General features: G+C 40.3%; 1 protein-coding gene across 1 annotated transcript in view; it reads right to left on the bottom strand.

Annotated features, from left to right (window-relative positions):
- The window catches only part of ACADVL (acyl-CoA dehydrogenase very long chain), a 184179-nt gene that overhangs the window by 4171 nt on the left and 156421 nt on the right, over positions 1 to 23587 (bottom strand). Inside the window, exon 17 of the mRNA XM_053718432.1 lies at positions 15707 to 15779. Within this exon, the coding sequence (XP_053574407.1) occupies positions 15707 to 15779 (73 nt within the window). The remainder of the gene's footprint in view (positions 1 to 15706; positions 15780 to 23587) is intronic.

Here is a 23587-nt window from a genome sequence, read left to right as displayed (position 1 = left end):
AACTGGAACCCCTCGGCCAGTCCTAAGATCATAGGGTCCGGTAACATCCCACACCAGGATCCACAAAGAGAAAACCGGAAGATCAGGACAGGAAGCCCGGGCCCCACAAATGATAAGATTAAACAATCTTCCAGGAACATAAATCCCTTGTCTGATATAAAAAACACACACCTCCCGGGGAAAAATCCAGAATAACCCGGAAAACAAAAGCAAGAAGCCCTTGCAAGTTCTGACCCAAAGGTAAGAGACCACCCCTTGCAGGAGCCCAACACTCCAAAGATCCAAGGCCATAAAAGGACACTAGAGCTAACAGGCATCCAAGCAACATTAAAATGATGTGCTTGAAAAGCGCGGCTAATCCCCCTTAAGGGACACAAGGCGCTGCTCATTTTATCAACCTGGAAAGGCTGAGTAGACCTCAACAGGAATCGAACTAGCAACCCTCGGCTTGCCACAGAGCCTTAGTATGCTGAGCTAGCTGTCCAACTAGCCCCGAGCTCCAGACACAAGGGGAACAGAGAGGACAAGTCACCCGAACAGAGCAACAGCAAGCCTCCACATCACCTCAGATTCGAAGTCAGAGGACAGCAAAATATGGTTTTGGATGCCACCTGGATGGCAACACCTGAACCATATGAGTGGAAAACCACTAGGACCTCTTCTATCCCAAGAAGGAGATGCAGAGAATTCCCTAACACCGGGGAAGGACCCCTAACCAAAGCCCAAAAAAGACCTAACAGTCTAAAGTCCAGAAAAAGGAACAACCAACTCCCAAAGGGAATCAAAGTCCCCCAAAGGAGACCCGATCCACAAGGAGAAATGGACAGAGTGCAAGAAGGTCTCCATGAAGAAGAGAACCACTAAAGAAACAAGTCCCAAAAGGACAATTCCCAGGGCCTCCTAAGGCAACACCTCCCCGACCGGAGGAAATGAGGCGCTAAACCCTCTAACCTTCCCACCACGTGGGAAGGAATACTCTAGGCTCCGAGGGTATTGGAAACAACAGAGTGACGCAGCAAAATGCGCTGACCCAGTCACCAGAAAGACGGCTTTTTAAGTACTGAAACAATCCCAAGAGCCGCACGGACCCGCAAGTCCTCTTGAGAATGCTTAGCTGAAACTTGTAAAACAAATAACAAGAAACATAAATAATATTGAGAGCGCTCGGCATCCCAACCTGACCAGCAAGGTATATTAGGCGCCACGTGTCTAAATAAGCAGCAAGACAGAAGATCTGAACCCAAGCAGGACCAGCCTGCAACCAGGGTAAGCCAAGCTGGCTAAATCCGCCCTCAGAGAGGGAGGAAGAAAAAACAGACAAACTTCCATAGAAGCAAACAGCGAGTATCGATCCCAGAGAAAGTTCCTCTGGGAAACATAGTATGAAAAATAAAATTCATCCTAACCAGATAAAATAAAATAACAGGCAACCCGAGGGTTAACACCCAAGAAGAACCGAAAGATCCACCGGACCAGCCCTGTTCCTCCAACAAAACTGGGAAGGATATCGATAACAATACTTAAAGGAGATTATGTCAACTCCCTATGTCTAACGAGGTGAGCTATTCAAAGGAGGAAACGGATGTGTCCCATAGCCGAGAAGGATAGGGTTCGCAAACAGCTAAAAAAACGAGCCAGCCTGTAACGAAAGGCACAACACTCAGGAACAGTTACATCCGCAGAGAACTGCACATGCCCTCCTGTGGCCGAGAGACCTAGGGCAATCGGGCACAAGCACAATCGCAAATAAACATCTGGACTTTCTAGACGAGCCAGCGCCAAAAGTATGTAAAAGCAAAAACATGCCACAACCTCAACATGTGTAGTAGTAGGGAGCGACAGGGCCCCCCAAGGCGGATGGCTCAGCAGTCCTTTGAATCCCAGAGCCCGAGAAACAAGGCGCTCTAGGACGGACTAAAGAACATAACGGACTGACCTGAGTCAATGGGGCCAATTAACTTTTGTCACAGGACGAAGAATCTCAACATCAGCATCCTCCATAACTGTATAAAGGATACCAAAAAACAAACTATATATAAAACAATTTAAACTGCACCTGACACCCACAATGGCTGGGGCACTCACCACCTCCTAAGAACCAGCGGACTAGAATTCTCCGTCGCCACACAGTCATGAATGCAGAAATGGGAAACCAGAACAAACACGCCCGGTCACAAGGCGAACCGTACAGTCCAAAAAAAGCATGCCTAACCGTAAGGTCACGTCACTTCGAAAGGCAGTTATGTTCCAAAAAGCCACAAGCCCAGTTAACACTACACATAAGCAGATTGAATCACATAACAAACATGATTAAAAAAAACCCTGTTCAATAATCCCCCTCAGGAGATATTAACCCTTGATTCCAAGATACTGAAGGAGTCCCACTGAGACGCTCTATTTTTCATGTGAGTTTGCAGGAACAAATGAGTTACAGTACAATCATGAAGAAGTAAAATGAAACGATCTTACCGGAATCTACGCCGTGGAACAGAAACACAGCCCTTAAAGTGTGACGGATAGTAGCCTTGCCTCCGCCATGGACTTGAGAGAAGAAAGCAGGCAGCGAAGCGAGGTTCAACAATGCCGATTGCTTGTGGAATTGTTAAAATGAGTCAGGATGGTTTTGCAGAAAGACTCTTTCTGCATCTCCGGACTCTAACTTTTATCCAAGTCCTCACTAAGAGACTGACAGGATTATTTAAAACTCCCATCCCATGTCGAAGAGTACTTCTCTCCATAAGAGACTAAAATAAACTTCTGACACTTCTCTGCCAACCTCCTGGGACGAAAGGCAAAGAATGGACTTGAGGATTATTTAAGCCCTTGGCTGGGGTGTCTTTGCCTCCTCCTGGTGGCCAGGTTCTCATTTCCGAAAAGTAATGAATGCAGCTGTGGATTCTTTCCATTTATGAAGAAAAGCAGGTTTTTACCACCATTCATCTAAAATGAAAGTCCTCACAATTAAGAGTAAACCGTTATAATTCCTATGTGACACCAATGTATGCTTTATATTATACTAGTTGATAAGCCAGGGCAGTCTATGTGTGAAAAATGTAACCCCCCCCCCAAGCTACAAAATATAAAGTAAAAATACAGAAAAAAATAAACACTATCCAAAATAAAAAAAATTAAACGTAATCCCAATGAAAATAAAGTCTCCACAAAATAAACACCCCCTAATCTAAGAATAAACTACCAATAGCCCTTTAAAAAATCAGCTCTTTTACATTAAAAATAAACAAAGTCCCCCCTAACAGTAAACCCCCCCACCCACCAAACCCCCCAAAATAAAACCTAACACTAATAAACCTTAAACTACCCATTGCCTCCAAAGGGGCATTTGTATGGGCACTGCCCTTAAAAGGGCATTCAGCTATTTTGCAAATTGCCCAATAAATCCTAATCTATAAAAACAACCCCACCCACCCAAAAAAAAAAAACCTAACACTAAAGCCTCAAATAGGTACTCACGATTTCAGAAGTCCGGCGGAGAAGGTCTTCTTCCAGACGGGTCCATCATCTTCATCCACAGCGAAGGCGGCGCAGAGCAGAGGTCCGGAGCAGTCTTCCTAGACGTGGCGACCCTTGGCGGTGGTCATCTGTGGCGGCGTCAGCCCTTGGCAGCATGGAGGCTTGTCTTCATCCGATGTCCTTCGTATATTGAATGCAAGGTAACGCAATCAATTTGGGGTACCTTGCATTCCTATTGGCTGCATTTTTCAAAACAGCCAATAGGATTAGAGCTACTGAAATCATATTGGCTGTTCAAAGCAGCCAATAAGATTTCAGTAGCTCTCATCCTATTGGCTGATTTTGAAAATTTCAGCCAATAGGAATGAAAGGTACCCCAATAAATATGGGGTACGTTTAATTCAATCAGTGTGTGGTGGACGATCGCATGAAGAGGAACCTCCACCGAGGACCGCCGCAGAGGATCACCACATCTGGGAAGACCGCTCCGCGCTGCCTTCGCTGTGGATGAAGATGATGGAGCCACCTGGAACAAGACCTTCTCCGTCGGACTTCTGAAACTGTGAGTAGCTATTTGAGGCTTTAGTGTTAGGGTTTCTTTAATTTTTGAGGGTTTTTTGTTTTTTTTAGATTAGGGTTTATTGGGCAATTTGCAAAAGAGCTGAATGCCCTTTTAAGGGCAATGCTTATACATATGCCCCTTTAGGGGCAATGGGTAGTTTAGGTTTATTAGTGTTAGGTTTTATTTTGGTGGGTGGGGGGTTTTACTGTTAGGGGGGGACTGTATTTTTAATGTAAATGAGCTGATTTCTTTAGGGCAATGCCCTACAAAAAGCCCTTTTAAGGGCTATTGGTAGTTTATTCTTAGATTAGGGAGTGTTTTTATTTTGGGGGGGCTTTTTTATTTTCATAGGGATTAGGTTTAATTTTTTTTCTTTTGGTTAGTGTTGTTTATTATTTTTTGTAATGTTAGCCTTTTTTATTTTCTGTAATTTTAGATTCATGTAATGTGTTTTTATTTAAAATTTTATTTTAATTGTAATGTATTATTTTTTTTTTTTTATGTAATGAAGGGGTTAATTTAAGGGAAATTAGTCATTAGTTTTTTGCATTGTGGGAGTTGGCGGTTTAGGAGTTAATAGGTAAATTAGGTTTAATGCGTTGTGGGGGGGGGGCGGATTAGGGGTTAATAGATGTATTATGTAGTTTGTGGTTGGTGGATTTAGGGGTTAATCATTTTATTGGGTATTTTAATTTTTTCCCCCCTTAATACTTCGTGTGGGCGGTTATTTTTATTTTATTTTTTAATACTTATTGCGGGCGGTTAGTTTTTTTTTTTAATACTTATTGTGGGTGTTTTTTTTTGTAATGCTCAGTTTCCGTCACTGCATCCCAGCGCATTCCGAAAAATGGCAGGGTGGTGAAAGAATCCACCTGTTGGCTCCCTTGCACTGTCAACATTCCTTTGAGGATGCGTGCGCAACTGCCGACGGCGACGGACGCGTTACAAACGCGATTATAGTATAGATAAATCGGGACACTAACCACAATAAGGCTTTATCTTAAATGTTTGCCTTATTTCATGGAAGACTTGCAGCAGAGATAACTTGTTAGAGCATTAAAAATAAATGCACACAGTTTTCAAACACCAGACTAAAGTCAGAATAGAGAAGAATGTGAAAAACATTTTTAGGAAAAAATAAAAAATCTCTAAATTATTTTATAATTTTTTTTTGCAAATGTCAACTATCATGTTCATTTATTTTTGAGACTCTTATATGCTACAATAACTTCCTGGCTAAACTTGACTTAAACACTATAAGGAATTATGTTTTGGAATGTAAAGGCCAAAAGACTGACCACTACATGCAAGTGGCAACAACCACTGGTAATTATTTTTTGGCATATGGTTACTGAAATGTAATGGTTACATGTGAATTAAAATAGATTTATCAGTATGTAGCAATCTTGTTATTTTTCTGCCTAAATAATAATATTGACAGTTTTCCTATCATAGCCATCACTTACTGGTTCCATATAAAATTCCTAAGTAAAAAAAAAACACAAATTATATGCTTCCCAGCTAATTTTCTTTCCTTCTGTATGAGGAGGGTCCACGGCTTCATTCCTTACTTGTGGGAAATACAGAACCCAGCCACCAGGAGGAGGCAAAGACACTCCAGCCAAAGGCTTAAATACCTCCCCCACTTCCTTCATATCCCAGTCATTCTACCAAGGGAACAAGGAAAAGTAGGAGAAATATCAGGGTATAAATGGTGCCAGAAGAACAAAAAACAAAATTTAGGTCTGCCCTTCGGAGAATATGTGCGGGGGCCGTGGACTCTCCTCATACAGAAGGAAAGGAAATTATCTGGCAAGCATAATTTGTTTTCCTTCTTAATAGGAGGAGAGTCCACGGCTTCATTCCTTACTTGTGGGAAATATACCCAAGCTCCAGAGGACACTGAATGAACGAGAGGACAAAAAAGAAGGCGGACCCTATTCTGAGGGCACCACAGCCTGAAAAACCTTTCTCCCAAAAGCTGCTTCAGCCAAAGCAAAAACGTAAAACTTGTAAAATTTAGAAAAGGTATGTAAGGAAGACCAGGTAGCCGCCCTACAAATCTGATCCATTGAGGCCTCATTCTTGAAGACCCAAGAGGAAGCCACTGCTCTAGTTGAATGAGCCTTAATCCTCTGAGGAGGCTTAAAGGGACAGTCTACACCAGAATTTTTATTGTTTTAAAAAAAAAGATAATCCCTTTATTACCCATTTCCCAGTTTTGCATAACTAACACAGATATAATAATATACTTTTAACCTCTGTGATTATCTTGTATCTAAGCCTCTGCAAACTACCCCTTTTTTCAGTTCTTTTGACAGACTTGCAGTCTAGCCAATCAGTGCCTGCTCCCAGATAACTTCTCGTGCACGAGCACAGTGTTATCTATATGAAATACGTGAACGAACACCCTCTAGTGGTGAAAAACTATTAAAATGCAATCTGAAAGAGGTGGGCTTCAAGGTCTAAGAAATTAGCATATGAACCTCCTAGGTTAAGCTTTCAACTAAGAATACCAAGAGAACAAAGCAAAATTGGTGATAAAAGTAAATTGGAAAATTGTTTAAAATTACATGCTCTATCTGAATCATGAAAGTTTATTTTGGCCTAGACTGTCCCTTTAAGTCCCGCTGTCTCAGAAGCTAAGCGAATAATGCTCCTCCACCAAAAAGATAAGGAAGTGGATGAGGCCTTTTGCAAAGTCTGTCTAAACTCCTTCGTAGCCTATAGATATAACTTCAAGGCCCGAAACAACATCCAAATTATGAAGTAACCGTTCCTTTGAAGAAGATGATTTAGGACACAAGGAAGGAACCACAATCTTCTGATTGAGGTTGCAATCTGAAACGACCTTAAGAAGAAAACCTACCCCAGTACGAAGAACAGCCTTATCAGCATGAAATACCAGGTAAGGAGGCTCAGATTGCAAGGCAGCTATTTCAGACACTCTGCGCGCCGAAGCAATGGCCAGTAGAAAAAGAACCTTCCAAGACAGTAATTTAATGTCAACTACATGCATAGGCTCAAAACGAAGCCTTCTGCAAAACTTTAAGAACAAGATTTAAACTCCAAGGAGGAGCTCTAGATCTAAACACAGGCCTGATTCTAGCCAGAGCCTGAACAAAAGACTGAACATCTGGAAGCTCAGCGAGCCTCTTGTGCAGTAAAACAGATATGGTTGAAATCTGTCCCTTAAGGGAGCTAGCAGAAAGGCCCTTCTCCAGACCATCATGGAGAAAAGAGAGAGTCCTGGAAACCCTGACCTTATGCCAGGGAAATCCACGCTCTTTACACCAGAATAAGAAAGTTCTCCACACCTTATGGCTTATGAGCTTGAATGAGAGTATCAATAACTCTCTCAGAGAAACCCCTCTTGGCTAGTACTAAGCGTTCAATCTCCACGCAGTTAGCCTCAGAGAATCTAGATTTTGATGAATAAAGGGACCTTGTCCAGCAGATCCCTGCGCCAAGGTAACTTCCATGGAGGAGATGACGACATCCCCACTAGATCCGCAAACCACATCCTTCGTGGCCACGATGGAGCAATCAGTATCACTGATGCCCGCTCCTGCTTGATGCGGGCCACTACTTGAGGAAGGAGAGGTAATTGTCGGAAAAAGGTATATTACGCTAAACCTCCAAGCCACCACTAATGCATTTATTAGCTCCGACTGAGCATCCCTAGATCTCGACCCATACCTGGGTAGCTTGATATTGACACGGGACGCCATGAGATCTATCTCAGGAGTCCCCCAACCTGTTGCATATCTCCGCAAACCCCTCAGGATGGAGAGACCATTCCCCTGGATGAAAGGATTGTCTGCTGAAAAAGTTGTCCACACCCGGAATGTGGATTGCCGACAGCGAACAGTTGTGGGCCTCCGCCCACTTCAGAATCAGAGATACCTTCCTCATTGCTAGGGAGCTCCTTCCTGGTTGTTGATGTAAGCCACCGAGGTGATATTGTCTGATTGGAATCTAATAAATTGGTATGAAACCAGACGGGGCCAAGTCTTCAGAGCATTGAAGATTGCTCGAAGTTCCAGAATGTTAATCGGAAGAGAGCTCTCCTCCCGAGACCAAAGGCCCTGAGAGCCTTCTTGGCTCCCCATCCTGAGAGACTCGCATTGTGATAGGTGATCTGGACAGAGCCACCAAGAAAGCAATTCTCTCGACCAGTTGTCCAGAGAAATCTGTTGAGACAGATCCGAATGATTGCCGCTCCACCGTCTCAGCATGCACAGTTGTAACGTTCTGATACGGAACCTGGCAAAGGAAACTATGTCCATGCTGGACTCCGTCAGACCAATCACCTCCATACACTGAGCCACAGAGGGCCTTGAGGAGGTCCGGAGGGCAAGACATGCCAAAGCCAGCTTGCAGCGTCTCTGGTCTGAAAGAAATATCCTAATGACTAGTGAGTCTATTATAGTGCCCAGGAATTCTACCCTGGTGCTTGGAATAAGAGAACTCTTTTTTAAGTTTATTTTCCATCCGTGGGAACAAAGAAGAGAGAGAAGAGATTCTGAATGTTCTTCCGCTTGACGATAGGATGATGCTTGTACCAAAATATAGTCCAAGTAAGATGCTACTGCAATGCCCTGGGTTCTGGTCACGGCCAAGAGAGCCCCCAGAACCTTCATGAAAATTCTTGGGGCAATAGCTAGGGCAAACGGAAGAACAATAAACTGGAAGTGCTGGTCCAGGAAGGCAAACCTTAGGAACTGAAAGTGTTTCCTATGGATTGGGACATGAAGGAAAGCATCCTTCAGATCTATATAGTGGTCATGAACTGTCCCCTTCTGAACTAAGGGAAGGATAGAACTTAACTCCATCTTGAACGAGGGGACGTTCAGAAACTTGTTTAAGCACTTTAGGTCCAGAATCAGACGGAAAGTTCCCTCCTTTTTTGGGACCATGAAAAGGTTTGAGTAGTATCCCAAGCCTTGTTCCTCTATGGGAACCGGGACAATGACTCCTAAGGAGGACAGATCCCGGACTCACCCCAGAAAGACCTCCCTCTTCTCTGGTTTTGATGACAAATTTGAGAGGAGGAATCTGACCTTGGGTGGAAGAGACTTGAACCCAATTCTGTAACCCTGAGCAATGACTTCCAGGACCCAAGGATCCTGCACATCCCTGAACCAAGCTTCTGAGAAGAGCGAAAATCTGCCCCCTACCTGATTCATAGACTGATCGGGGGTGACCCCTTCATGCTGATTTAGTCTCAGCACGCTTCTTGCTCTGCTTGGACTTATTCCAGGACTGAGACGGCTTCAAAGTCTTAGGTTGCTTGGTCTTAGCGGAGGATTGCTGACGCTGGGATTTGTCAGAACGAAAATTATTAGGTTGTCCCTTAGATCTGTTCTTTTTATTTTGCGGTAGGAAGGCACCCTTGCCTCCAGTAACTGTGGAGATAATGGAGTCCAGGCCTGGACCAAATAAAATCTTACCCTTCAATGGAAGGGAAAGGAGTCTGGACTTGGAAGTCAAGTTCGCAGACCAAGACTTCAGCCACAGAGCCCGACGGGCCTGAACAGAAAACCCAGCAGTTTTAGCATTTAAAAGAATTAGCGACCCTTAAAGCCCTAATTCTATCAAGAATAATATTGAGGGGACCATACACCTTGATCAATTCCGATAAGGAGTCACACCAGTAGGTAGCCGTTCCCGCAACCGCGGCAACTGCTGCAGTTGGTTGAAAAATATCCTGAATGTTGAAACATCTTTCCTAACAGTTTCCATCTTTTTATCCATGGGCTCTTTGAATGACGAACTATCCTCCAGTGGGATAGTAGTGCGTTTTGCAAGCATGGAGACAGCGCCATCCACCTTAGGGACGGAACCCCACGACTCCAATTGCGAGTCCGGAACCGGGAACAATTTCTTAAAAGCAGACGAAGGGGTGAAGGAAGAACCAATCCTCTCCCATTCGTTCTTAATAATGTTTGCCATCTTAACAGGAACAGGGAAAGTCTGAGGAACAACTCTAACTTTGTAAACTCTATCCAGTTTAGGAATTGAAGGTTCATCAGGCAGTTTGGCCTCTGGAACCTCTAAGGTAGCCAAAACTTCCTTTAAAAGAAAGCGCAAGTGCTCCATCCTAAATCTGGTTCCTCCACAACCTGAGTCTTAGAGGCAGCCGATTTCGACCCAGAAAGTTCACACTCTGTAGTATCAGAAAGAACTTCATCATCAGACAATAGTCTATCAGCTATAGCCAATAAACTGTATAATGACCCCTGGGAAGGACAGCAATATTTGACCTTTTGATTGAACTTAGCAGGGCGAGGTAAAGCAATAATGGCCGCAGACACCGCCGTTTGTAACTGCGCAGTGAAGTCTGGAGGTAAAAGACCTCCTCCAGATGGAGGATCAGGTGTGCTATGGGAAACTGAATGTGAATTAGGAGATGAAAGCAGGGTGCGCACCTCACGGGACGGGGACCCCTCAGAGGTGGAAGGCTCAGTGGTATCAAACATGTTACACTTCTTTTTTAACATAATCACTTTTTCTAGGCATGTGAAACATAATTGAGAGGGTGGGTATACCTCAGCCTCCTCATAATATAAACAGGCATTAGTCTTAGGTATAGAGGGAGTACCCTCTAAAACGTCAGAGTCCTCCATAGCTATGGGCTATGTCCTAATATAACAATAGCTAACATTATATAAATATAAAAAATGGCACCTTTATACCCCCAATGGCCGGGGCACTCACCACCTCCTATGACCCAGACACACAGAGAAAACGGCTTCTCTCAGATAACCAGCACGGTCAGAGTAGGAAGTGAAGCTACGACCACACCTGGTCACATGGTGCGTAACCTAGGAACGCCTCCGCTACGGAAAAGCATGCCAAGCTTGTAAAGCTGCGCCTCTGAAGTAACCTGTATGTTCCAACCTCAGAAAACATCTTACACATGACTCAGTATAATCTAATAAACATTTATGAGATCAATCCCCACTGTTCAATAATCCCCCCCTTACGCAGTTGACATAGGAGAGACAAAAGTGGAGCAATGTACTAACCTATCTAGATGGGAGCCAGTAAGCTTCGGCGGCACGAATACTCGTATTGGCACTACTACACAAGAGTATGGATTTTGCAAGGAGCCTATGTCAGTTGAAGAACGGGAAGGTTTAGCCAGCCTCCCGGTATATACAGCCACTTCACACAGAGCTTGGAGTAGAGGTGCCCAGTACATTGGAACACAGAGAAGAGGCTCATACCGACATGCTAGAAGTGCGGAAGTTCAGATCACTACAGAACATGGGAAATTATTCAGTGTGGGCCCCATGCCTTTTGGAGACTTTGGTAGAGGGAGCGTGTTTGACCTGTGGCGGTCCTTTAACAATTTGACTCAGACTCTTTTGTGTTCTGCTCCCGGACTTATGCAGCTACAAAGGAGAGGTGTTGGATGATTATAGTGCTATCACTAGCTATGACTCACGCGGTATCTGATTACCTATCTCTTTGGGATGTTTGTTGGTCCTACATATTTTCACACTGATAGTTTAAGTTCCTGTTTCTGTGATATTAACACTAATCTAAATTTTCTCATGTTTATATGTGTTTTTTAAATGCCTACACATGCCCAGATAGTAAGCCTCTAGCGTGTAGACTGATTACTAGAAATGCTTCTCTGTATTATGTCGAATTGCTTGATAAATGTATCTTTCTATCAATAGAAACTTCACTACTTCTCTATAGTTATACACAGATCTTATATTGTGCAATATTTCCAGAAATCATAACTGCTGTATTTTTAAAATCATGCATGGTAGTATTTTCTGCTCCTCCACTTATCTACTATGGGACCTTTTTTTTAAAATGTAATATTTTCAACTAGGTGCTCACAGTATGCCACTATTAAGATATACCAAAGCAAATTCAGCTTAACTTGTCTATAATGAAAACTATAGGTAGCAAGTAATCAAATCTTATAAATATTCCCTTTAAAAAAAACAACAACGTAATTTATCTACCCTGTTTGAGCCAGTGGCCTGATTTCTTTTATTCTGCCTTATGTATATCTATATGTACCAACTCTGGGTAACAATTAACATACAGATAATATTTACCCGCCTGGTGCCAACTTGCTATACAGCTAAATTCCATGTGTTGTTTTTCTCACCTATAAGTAAGATATAACCCCCAGCAACTGCATTTCACATTTTATAGATTATACATGTATAGCAGTGTTGTAAACATGCAGCCAGTTTTCTTTATCACCTGTATTGCTTATAAGTTACACTGAGTTATGTTTGTCTTTTTGTGATCAGCACATATATGAACACTGTTTCTTAGAGTTGCCACATAATCATTACATCACATAGTAAGCTTGCTCCCCCACTTATTTCTTTATACAACTTAACATGACCCCCTGGCTTCTTACACACTCTTACAAAGTAAGCCTGGACTATTGGGGAGGTGTGGATTTTAGTGTAATGAATTTAAACCCTATTGCAATCTACCACTCTTCTCACTCAGTTACTGTTTACAGCTAAATCTCGCCTATTACATCTGATAGCAGTCTCTTCTATGTCCTTACTGCACTCTCATTTTGTGTACCCTTTAGATATAGCAGGATTCCCGAGTGTCCTTTCTAGCTTACACCCTTCTGAGGTTGATATGGTGTCAGAAGTTACTTATAGAACAGATGAGTTACACCAACTAACAATTTTACTCCATTACATATGTAAGCGAGGATTAACTATTTATTATCCTATGGGTCACACAATTCTGTATGATGACTTAAAGGGTCACTAAACCCAAAATCTTTCTTTCATGATTCAGATAGAGAATACAAATTTAAACAACATTACAATTGACTTCTATTATTTATTTTGCTTAATTTGTTATATATCCTTAGTTGAAGAAAAAGCAATGCACATGGTGAGCCAATCACACGAGGCTTCTATGTGCAGCAACCAATCAGCAGCTACTGAGCATATCTAGATATGCTTTTCAGCAAAGAATATCAAGAGAATAAAACAAATTAGATAATATAAGTAAATTAGAAAGATGTTTAAAATTGCATTCTCTTTCTAAATCATGAAAAAAAAAATGAGGGTTTCATGGCCCTTTAATACCTGATACCCAGACCTGGGGCATGCAAGTAATATTTGAGTACTTCTAACAGTGTCAAGTTTTACTCGCATAAACTCTTCTTATATTTGACATTGTTTGCATATAGTCTACTTTGCCCTATATGTAAAGTGTAGGAAAATATTATAGATCTTTGGCAATTCCTTACTAGAGGCAACAATATATTATCTTATTGCACAAAGTGTTGCTATTAACTCTGGCATGTTTGATAAAATAAGTTGTCAGTCTTTATTTTGAGGGTAGTCTCCCGCTATTAAGTCATTTTGTCTACATATATGGGTTTACAGTGATTGTCTTGCTCTCACGTCCACATCTCTCTTAAGTACATTATTGGACGCTGATATATTTCACTGCTTATCAACTATGTGATTGTAATACTGACGTTCCTTTAAATCTCCCGGACACGCCCCCCCTCCCCTTCTCCAATATGAGCGCCTCTCGCCCGCTGAATTCCCCTTCCCCAAAAACTATAAAGCTAACCCCCCCCCCCCCTTGCCCTAATCCTACTCGAATAGATAACCTAATCTATAGTTTATACGGCAATGTGGGGACCATTTTTTACTCTTTCTATGATATTATATTACAAAACTGAAGTCTCGCTATAGATAGCCCAAATTCTTTGCTAACACTTTAGATAGATAAATGGGTTCATAATGTCCCTTCTACAGGTTTCCTTTGCCTAGTTGACCTCATTTCTCCTACATCTCACCTGCCAAATATGGCCTCATCACGTTGATAATAACTACCTATCTGTACCACTCTTTAATCTCACAAATGTATTGTAAGTAGGTATAACCTGTATTAGTGGACTTGGGAATATCTCTGTAATAGCACTGTATACCTCCTTATCTGTCATTGTTTTGGGACATATCTTCTATGTTACACGTGTTTATGACTTCAATAAAAAAAAAAAAAAAAAAAAGATTCAGTAGGGAAAATAAAAATGAACCAAAAAAAAAAAAGATTCAGTAGGGAAAATAAAAATGAACCAAAAAAAAAAAAAAAAAAAAAAGAGCCACACTGTGACCCTGTCTTCTTGCGTTATGTGTGAAACACAGCCTCTCAAGTTTGACAGTTTTGTAGCATTGCTCCTGATATGGACTTGAGTGATGGAAGCAGGCAGTGAAACTTGTCAACACTGATTGCTTAGGAGCTGTTAATATGAGTCTGGATGGGTTCGCAGAAAGACTCTCACTGGCAGGCTGACCAGACTACTTAAAACTCCGGTCCCATTTCAAAGGGTAGATACCCTTCATAAGGAACTACTCTGAATCTTCTGACACTTCTCTGCCAACCTCCTGTGACAAAAGGCAAAGAATGACTGGAATATGAGGGAAATGGGGGAGGTATTTAAGCCTTTGGCTGGGGTGTCTTTGCCTCCTCCTGGTGGCCAGGTTCTGTATTTCCCACAAGTAAGGAATGAAGTTGTGGATTCTCCTCATATTAAAGGGACAGTAAACACCAGAATTTTTGTTGTTTAAAAAGGTAGATAATCCCTTTATAACCCATTCCCCAATTTTGCATAACCAACACAGTTATAATATACGTTTTACCTCTGTGATTACCTTGTAGCTATGCCTCTGTCCCCTTATTTCAGTTCTTTTGACAGACTTGCATTTTAGCTAATCAGTGCTGACTCCTAGGAGCTTCACTTGCCTGAGCTCAATGTTATCTATATGAAACAGATGAACTAACACCCTCTAGTGGTGAAAAACTGTCAAAATGCTTTCAGATTAGAGGCAGTCTTCAAGGTCTAAGAAATTAGCACATGAACCTCCTAGATTTAGCTTCAACTAAGAATACCAAGAGAATAAAGCAAAATTGGTAATAAAAGTAAATTGGAAAGTTGTTTAAAATGACATTCCCTATTTAAATAATGAAATATTTTTTTCATTACTTTACTGTCCCTTTAAGGAGGAAATCCAGCATTTTGTTTTTCTTTCAGATGTGTCTCTCAACATTATTATATGAAAGAACAAGATTTTAACGTTTTATTATTCAGGAAACTGGCATTACAGGACAGAAATCATGGGTTAATAGCTTAAAGGGAACATTATACACTAGATTTTTCTTTGCCTAAATGTTTTGTAGATGATCCATTTACATAGACTATACAGCTTTTTTTAAATAAAAATAAAAAAATATATATATATAGTTTTGCTTATTTTTAAATTCCATTGCACCAATTTTCAGACTCCTAACCAAAGTTTTAGGAGAATACTGATGTATGCCTACTCCAGATTGCTCCTGTTTGTGTAAAGAATCTTTTCATATGCAGAGAAAGGGGGAGGGGGTAGGGTCTGCTTTGCAGTGGGTGTTCCAGGTAATCTTTCTATACACTATAGTAGTGTATATTACATGCAGTTAAATGAAAATTGGTGTATACTGTCCCTTTAAGCAATGTCCATGAGTAAAAATAAAGATGGTGTATAATTGCTTAAAACTGGAGAAAAACTACAATCAAAACAATCTAATTTATCTGCCTGGCAAAATAAATCCACATCTATCTGCAGCCCTGGAAATGTCAGAATGTATAGAGAATTAGTTATATTTGTATCTTACCCACAATCCTCTTGCCATACTTGAGAAGCAGATCCTCAACAGTACGTCCAAAATCCTCCAGAGAAAGAACAGCCTGCAAAGAAAGATGTAAATTTTGTAACATAGAGACCAATGTTGCTAAGCCAACAGTTAAAATATCTTGCTTAATTTCTTTGAAAAAAAAAATAAAAAAAAATTCTTGCCCTTCTTTGCAGAAGATCCTCAATGCCACATAACACAAATAACAAAACACTAAAAGATGGAGTATATCCAGCAGAGGGGGCTGTTACTAGTGGAGTTCCGCTGGGGCCTGTTTTGTTTAACACATTTAGATATAAGCAAAGGGGAAAGTACTGTATGTCTGTTTGTAGATGTTCCAGACGGGTACACAAAATGAGAAGTGATATACAAAAATTGGAGGATTAAACAAATAACTGGGACCTAAAATTTAACACTGCAAAGTGTATAATTATGCATTTACAAACCTTAATTACAGACTCAATGACCTTAATATTTATAGCTTGGAGGAGAGAAGGGAAAGAGGTGATATGATAGCAACTTTCAAGTATATTAAAGGGCTTAGTAAAGCTGAGGCTGTGAGTATTTTACATTAAAAGAAAAATTCAAGAACAAGAGGTAATCATCTCAAGCTGAAGGGTAGTATATTCAGGAATATACCTGATGCTAGAGAAAAAAAACATATAAACTAAAATCTATCTGGAAACCTAAAAAGGTGACCCTTGTCTAAGGAATCAAAAAACACTATTGTAAATTGATCCTCCAACCATGTTTTGAATAAACCACACTAGTTGTTTCAAGTGAGATTCCGCTGAATGAATAGATTAAAGCTAGTACCAAATAAACACTGCAATACCCTGCTCTCCGAATACAGATAGAAGGGCACCAAGAATCAGAATCTCTGAGCTGCCGCTAGCCCAAAAAGACAGGCGACAAATTGGTAATGCTTATCTAGAAAAAAGAATCTCAGAAAACAAAAGTTGTCTGAAAGAATAGAAAATAAGCATCCTGTAAGTCTATTGTGGACATAAAGTAACCTTGCTAAACAGAAAGGCAGAATAGTCCCTATAGTCACCATCTTGAAAGCTGGAAATCTTACAAAACGATAAAAAAAAAAAAAAAATCAGATGCAGAATTGGTCTGAACACATTTTTTTCTTTAGGACAAAGAATAGATTTGAATAGAAAACCAAAACTTCGTTCCTGCAGAGGAACTGAAACCATCACCCCTGAAAAACTCTAAATCTGAAACACATTTCAGAAAAACCTGAGCTTCCACAGAGTTTGGTATAACATGGAAAAGAATCTTCCCATGGGAGGCTGAAATTAGTTTAATTATAAGGCTTGGAATTATTCAAATTCAGAAAAAAATCTAAATCAGAGCCAGAGGCCTTAGGAGAATGAAAAACAATTAGAAGTTTAAAAAATTACCCTTAGATTTCTAAACTTGGGACAGAAAAGACTAACCTTCCCCCAGTAATAGAGGTGATAATAAAATCCAATAGAAAACCTTTAAAAATGACTATCCTAAAATAATAAGATAGTAATCTAAATATAAACACCATATCGGAGATTTAAGCCATAAAACTTTTCTAGTAAAAATGGCTAAAAACAAAAAGATTTAAAGTTAAGGTAAACTTTGGTGAATGAAAGCCCATTTTTTAAAAATACTATTAAAAACAGGGGCACTTTCATTCATCAAAGTTTACAAAGCAGCCGTTTGATTAAAAAAGTACCTTTTTTTCTTTTCACAGCCAGAGCAGCTTCCCCCTCCTGGAAATCCTCTCTTCACACGTCAGCAATGACTAATCCGGCTTCCTCCAATCACGGCTTTCCCCCCAGGGTGGTCATTGCCTGAGGCCATGCTGTGATTGGAGGAAGCCGAGGTTAACAGGAAATGACGTGACTCGCGTCACAACAAACGCAGCCTTTGTGCCAAAAAAAATTTGCGCCAAGAATGACGCAATAAATAGAATACATTTTGTGCCATTGCAAGCCTAATTTTCCCGCGAAAATTTAAAAAAACAGGACTGAAGTTACAACTAGCTGGAACCTCAAGTAAGAAAAGAATTATACTAAATTTCTCCCAAACATAATTTTCCATGCTGAAACTGTGCAATATATATTTAAAAACTTTAACAATATAAAGTGCCAAACACACCCATCCACATATAGCCGACAGCCAAATCAGTATTGAAAAATATCAGCAGAGGTAATGTTATAGGAGTATAATGTTGATCTGAAAAGGGAGGCAGGGAATGAATCCCTACGACCGATAACAGAGAGCCTTTGAATAGATTTCCCATGGGTGAAACCATAAAATCAATAGGCAATACTCCCTTCACATCCCTCTGACAAACACTGTACTTTGAGAGGAATTTGGCTTCAAAATGCTTAGAAGCGCCTATCATAGAAGAAATCAAGCACAACTTGCTTCACCACCTCAATAGGAGGCAAAGCTTGTAAAACTAAGGTGTGAGTGAGGTGGGAGCTGTATTTATAGGCATTTTGAGGTTTGGGTAACTTTGCCCCCTCCTGGTAGGAATCTATATCCCATATGTCACTAGCTCATGGACTCTTGCCATTTACATGAAAGAAAGATCGGTTAGAACAACATCATAGGATCATTTGTGAAGGTATTTTTTTACCTTAAAAATAATTAAGCAAATCCACAGTCTGCAGGATTGTTTCCAAACGTAATTGAGCTTTATATAAAAATACTGCTACTTTGGGTGTTACATCAGTACCGATTTACTAAGTAATGAGACAGAAGAGATGATCTCCATAGATATATGCCTATAATAATGAATACATTCTAATATCTCTATACACACACACACATACTATATATTTACTCCAGTAAATGCACTTTAATACCATAAGACAACTGATGGTGCATGACTTAATTCAATAATCAATAGTAAATAACCAGAGAACTCCACACTCGCCTCAACAAGATTTAATGTGATGTTACTGTGGACTCTATTTGTTTTTACTACTATAGTAGCAAAGTCAAACATATATCCGGTTATATAACAATTCCCTGTCCCTATTTTAACTTAAAAGGTCATAAAGTCAGACATGGTATTATGCAGAAAAACATAATTTATGCTTACCAGATAAATTACTTTCCTTCCTGGCAGGGAGAGTCCACAACTTCATTCCTTACTGTTGGGAAATACAACACCTGGCACTAGGAAGAGGCAAAGACACCCAGCCAAAGGCTTGAATATCCCTTCCACTTACCCTATCCCCCAGTCATTCTGCTGAGGGAACAAGGAAAAGTAGGAGAAACATCAGGGTATAAAGGTGCCAGAAGAAATAATATTTTTTAAAAAAAGGAACCATCCAACAAAAATATAAATTACGGACAGGGTCGTAGTCTCTCCTTGACAGGAAGGAAAGGAATTTATCTGGTAAGCATAAATTATGTTTTCCTTCCATAAGTCAGGGAGAGTCCACGATTTTATTCCTTACTGTTGGGAAAACTATACCCAAGCTCCAGAGGACACTGAAGGAATAAAAAGAGGGAACAAAAAAAAGAGACAGATCCTATTCTGAGGGCACCACAGCATGCAAAACTTTTCTCCCAAAAGCTGCTTCAGCCAAAGCAAACACATCAAACTTGTAAAATTTAGAAAAAGTGTGTAAGGAGGACCAGGTAGCCGCCTTACAAATCTGATCCATAGAGGCTTCATTCTTAAAAGCCCAGGAGGAAGCCACTGCTCTAGTGGAATGAGCCATTATCCTCTCAGGAGGCTGTCGTCCCGCTCTCTCATAAGCTAAGCTGATGACACTCCTCAACCAGAAAGATAGGGAAGTCGTAGTAACATTCTGCCCCTTACGATTCCCGTATAGATGACAAAAAAAAGAGGAAGATTGTCTGAATTCCTTAGTAGCCTGAAGATAGAACTTCAAGGCACGAAACACATCTAGATTGTAAAGCAAGCGTTCTTTCGCTGAAGGAGGATTAGGACACAAAGAAGGAACAATTTCTTGATTAATGTTACGATCAGACACCATCTTAGGGAGGAACCCTAATTTAGTACGTAAAACCGCCATCAACATAGAAAACAAGATAAGGGGGATCACATTGCAAAGCAGAAATCTCAGAAACTCTGCACGCAGAGGCAATAGCCAACAAAAAAAGAAAATTTATGCTTACCTGATAAATTTATTTCTTTTTCGACACGATGAGTCCACGGATCATCTTAATTATTAATGGGATATTCTCCTCCTGGTCATTCGACCGAAGTTAGGAAGAGAAAGGAAAAGCCAAGGTGCAGAGGTGTCTGAAGTTTACAATAACCCACAACCTGTCTTACAAGAAACAGGACGGGCCGTGGACTTGTGTCAAAAAAGAAATAAATTTATCAGGTAAGCATAAATTTTCTTTTCTTTTTTAAGTCACGATGAGTCCACGGATCATCTTAATTACTAATGGGATTCAATACCCAATCTAGAGTACACAGATGATATGGGAGGGACAAGACAGGGAACCTAAACGTAAGGCACCACTGCACAAAGAAACCCTTCTCCCAAAAACAGCCTCAGCCGAGGCAAAAGTGTGAAGAGAGGACCAAGTTGCAATCTTGCAAATCTGTTCCACAAAAGCTACATTTTTGAATGTCCATGAAGAAGCAACCGCCCTTGTGGAATGAGTCGTAACCCTCTCGGGAGGCTGCTGTTCAGTAGTCTCATATGCAAAACAAACGTATGATACTCTTCAGCCAAAAATTAAGAAAAGTAGCCGTAGCTTTCTGACCCTTACGTTTTCTATAGAATATTACAAACAAAGAAAAAGACTGACGCAAGTCTTTAGTCCAAAAACAAGAAATATTCCAGCCTCCAAAATTCTTTAAAAGAACCTTAATTTCCACATGGGGTCCTCAGAAACAAACATACAACGTTTCAAGCCTATTATGGCTCTTAGTCATGTATAATTAAACATACACAGGTAAAATGCCTTTATATACCCTCACCTGTTATTCATCTTCCGGTGTTACTCTAATTGCACAACAGTGCCATCTTATGGATGTAAAAGGTTAATACATCACAATGTTATCACAAGAAGTGAATAAATGTAAAATACATAAAACCCATGTACATATATTAAGAGGAATTTTGCACAATATAAACAAAGAAAGATATGTCAACTCTATTGTTTCTTATAAATTATCTTTGCAACTAAATGCATTTTGAAAATTTTTTTTTGGAAAAAAAGGCTTAGCAAAAATATAGACTTAGAAAAAAAGACTCCAGTCAAAATCTTTATTCATCCCTTTGGGCCTCATTGTCTCTAACTTATATATCCAAAACATCTCTCTAGTTTTCAACAATCGCTCCCTATCTCCACCTCTCCTGGGCCTACCTACCTGCTCTATAATTTGAAACCTAAGTTGGCTGATGTTATGACCCATAGAGAGGAAGTGAGAGGAAACAGGAGCTTCTTTATTTTTACATCTTATATTAGATTTGTGCTCAGTTATCCTCTCCCTTACCTCTCTACAGGTCTCGCCTATATAAATTTGACCACATGGGCATTTGATAAGATAAACACAGTGAGTTGACCTGCAGGTTAAATATTTATTGATTTTAAATTTCTTCCCATTGGTGGGATGATAAAAGTTCTCTCCTTTTATCATGGAACTACAATTTCTGCAATTCAGGAATGGGTAGCAACCATATCCTTTAGGACCTATAGTTCTCTGACTATCTTGTTTAAAGCTACCAATGTCTGAATGCACCAACATGTCCATGATACTTCGATTTCTCTTATAAGCCACCATTGGATTCTCTTTAAATTCAACCACCTCGGGATTGCAATCCCTCAAAATGTGCCAATGTTTTTTTTTTAAAATGCCTGAGATTGTATTACTTAGTCTGTTAAATTGTGTAACAAAGATCATACAATTAATTTCTTGTTTATTTTTCTTTTCTATATTTGCATCTTTAGTAATTGCATCAAGTTGTTCTGCAATTAATGTAGGGGGATAGTTTCCATTAATGAATTTATTAGCCATTTGTTCTAACCTATATTTACACTTATCCTTATCAGATACAATACATTTTACTCTAGTAAATTGGCTTCTTGGAATAGCTCTAAATATATTCTCAGGATGATAGCTACTATATTATAGCAGATTATTCCTATCGGTACTCTTGGTATAGAGGTCTGTACTCAAAAAACCTCCTTTGTTGTATACATAAGTATCTAAATATTCAATACCTATTTCATTCATATTTAGAGTAAATTTGAGTCCTGTGACTGAATTGTTCAAATCTTGTACAAAAGACAAAAGGCTACCAACGTCACCCCCCCCCCACACGCCAAATACATCATCAATATATCTCCACCAGGAGGCGCCATAACGTTGGAACAAAAACAGAATTTATGTTTACCTGATAAATTTCTTTCTCCAACGGTGTGTCCGGTCCACGGCGTCATCCTTACTTGTGGGATATTCTCTTCCCCAACAGGAAATGGCAAAGAGCCCAGCAAAGCTGGTCACATGATCCCTCCTAGGCTCCGCCTACCCCAGTCATTCGACCGACGTTAAGGAGGAATATTTGCATAGGAGAAACCATATGGTACCGTGGTGACTGTAGTTTAAAGAAAATAAATTATCAGACCTGATTAAAAAAAAAAACCAGGGCGGGCCGTGGACCGGACACACCGTTGGAGAAAGAAATTTATCAGGTAAACATAAATTCTGTTTTCTCCAACATAGGTGTGTCCGGTCCACGGCGTCATCCTTACTTGTGGGAACCAATACCAAAGCTTTAGGACACGGATGAAGGGAGGGAGCAAATCAGGTCACCTAAATGGAAGGCACCACGGCTTGCAAAACCTTTCTCCCAAAAATAGCCTCAGAAGAAGCAAAAGTATCAAACTTGTAAAATTTGGTAAAAGTGTGCAGTGAAGACCAAGTCGCTGCCCTACATATCTGATCAACAGAAGCCTCGTTCTTGAAGGCCCATGTGGAAGCCACAGCCCTAGTGGAATGAGCTGTGATTCTTTCGGGAGGCTGCCGTCCGGCAGTCTCGTAAGCCAATCTGATGATGCTTTTAATCCAAAAAGAGAGAGAGGTAGAAGTAGCTTTTTGACCTCTCCTTTTACCTGAGTAAACAACAAACAAGGAAGATGGTTGTCTAAAATCCTTCGTAGCATCTAAATAGAATTTTAGAGCGCGAACGACATCCAAATTGTGCAACAAACGTTCCTTCTTTGAAACTGGTTTCGGACACAGAGAAGGTACGATAATCTCCTGGTTAATGTTTTTGTTAGAAACAACTTTTGGAAGAAAACCAGGTTTAGTACGTAAAACCACCTTATCTGCATGGAACACCAGATAAGGAGGGGAACACTGCAGAGCAGATAATTCTGAAACTCTTCTAGCAGAAGAAATTGCAACTAAAAACAAAACTTTCCAAGATAATAACTTAATATCAACGGAATGTAAGGGTTCAAACGGAACCCCCTGAAGAACTGAAAGAACTAAATTGAGACTCCAAGGAGGAGTCAAGGGTTTGTAAACAGGCTTAATCCTAACCAGAGCCTGAACAAAGGCTTGAACGTCTGGCACAGCTGCCAGCCTTTTGTGAAGTAACACCGACAAGGCAGAAATCTGTCCCTTCAGGGAACTTGCCGATAATCCTTTTTCCAATCCTTCTTGAAGGAAGGATAGAATCCTAGGAATCTTAACCTTGTCCCAAGGGAATCCTTTAGATTCACACCAACAGATATATTTTTTCCAAATTTTGTGGTAAATCTTTCTAGTTACAGGCTTTCTGGCCTGAACAAGAGTATCGATAACAGAATCTGAGAAACCTCGCTTCGATAAAATCAAGCGTTCAATCTCCAGGCAGTCAGCTGGAGTGAAAC

The sequence above is a fragment of the Bombina bombina genome, chromosome 6, assembly GCF_027579735.1.
Source record: "Bombina bombina isolate aBomBom1 chromosome 6, aBomBom1.pri, whole genome shotgun sequence".
In the NCBI taxonomy this organism is placed as follows: Eukaryota; Metazoa; Chordata; class Amphibia; order Anura; family Bombinatoridae; genus Bombina; species Bombina bombina.
Note: the sequence above shows the minus strand (reverse complement) of the source record. Positions and strands in the feature narration are given on the sequence as shown.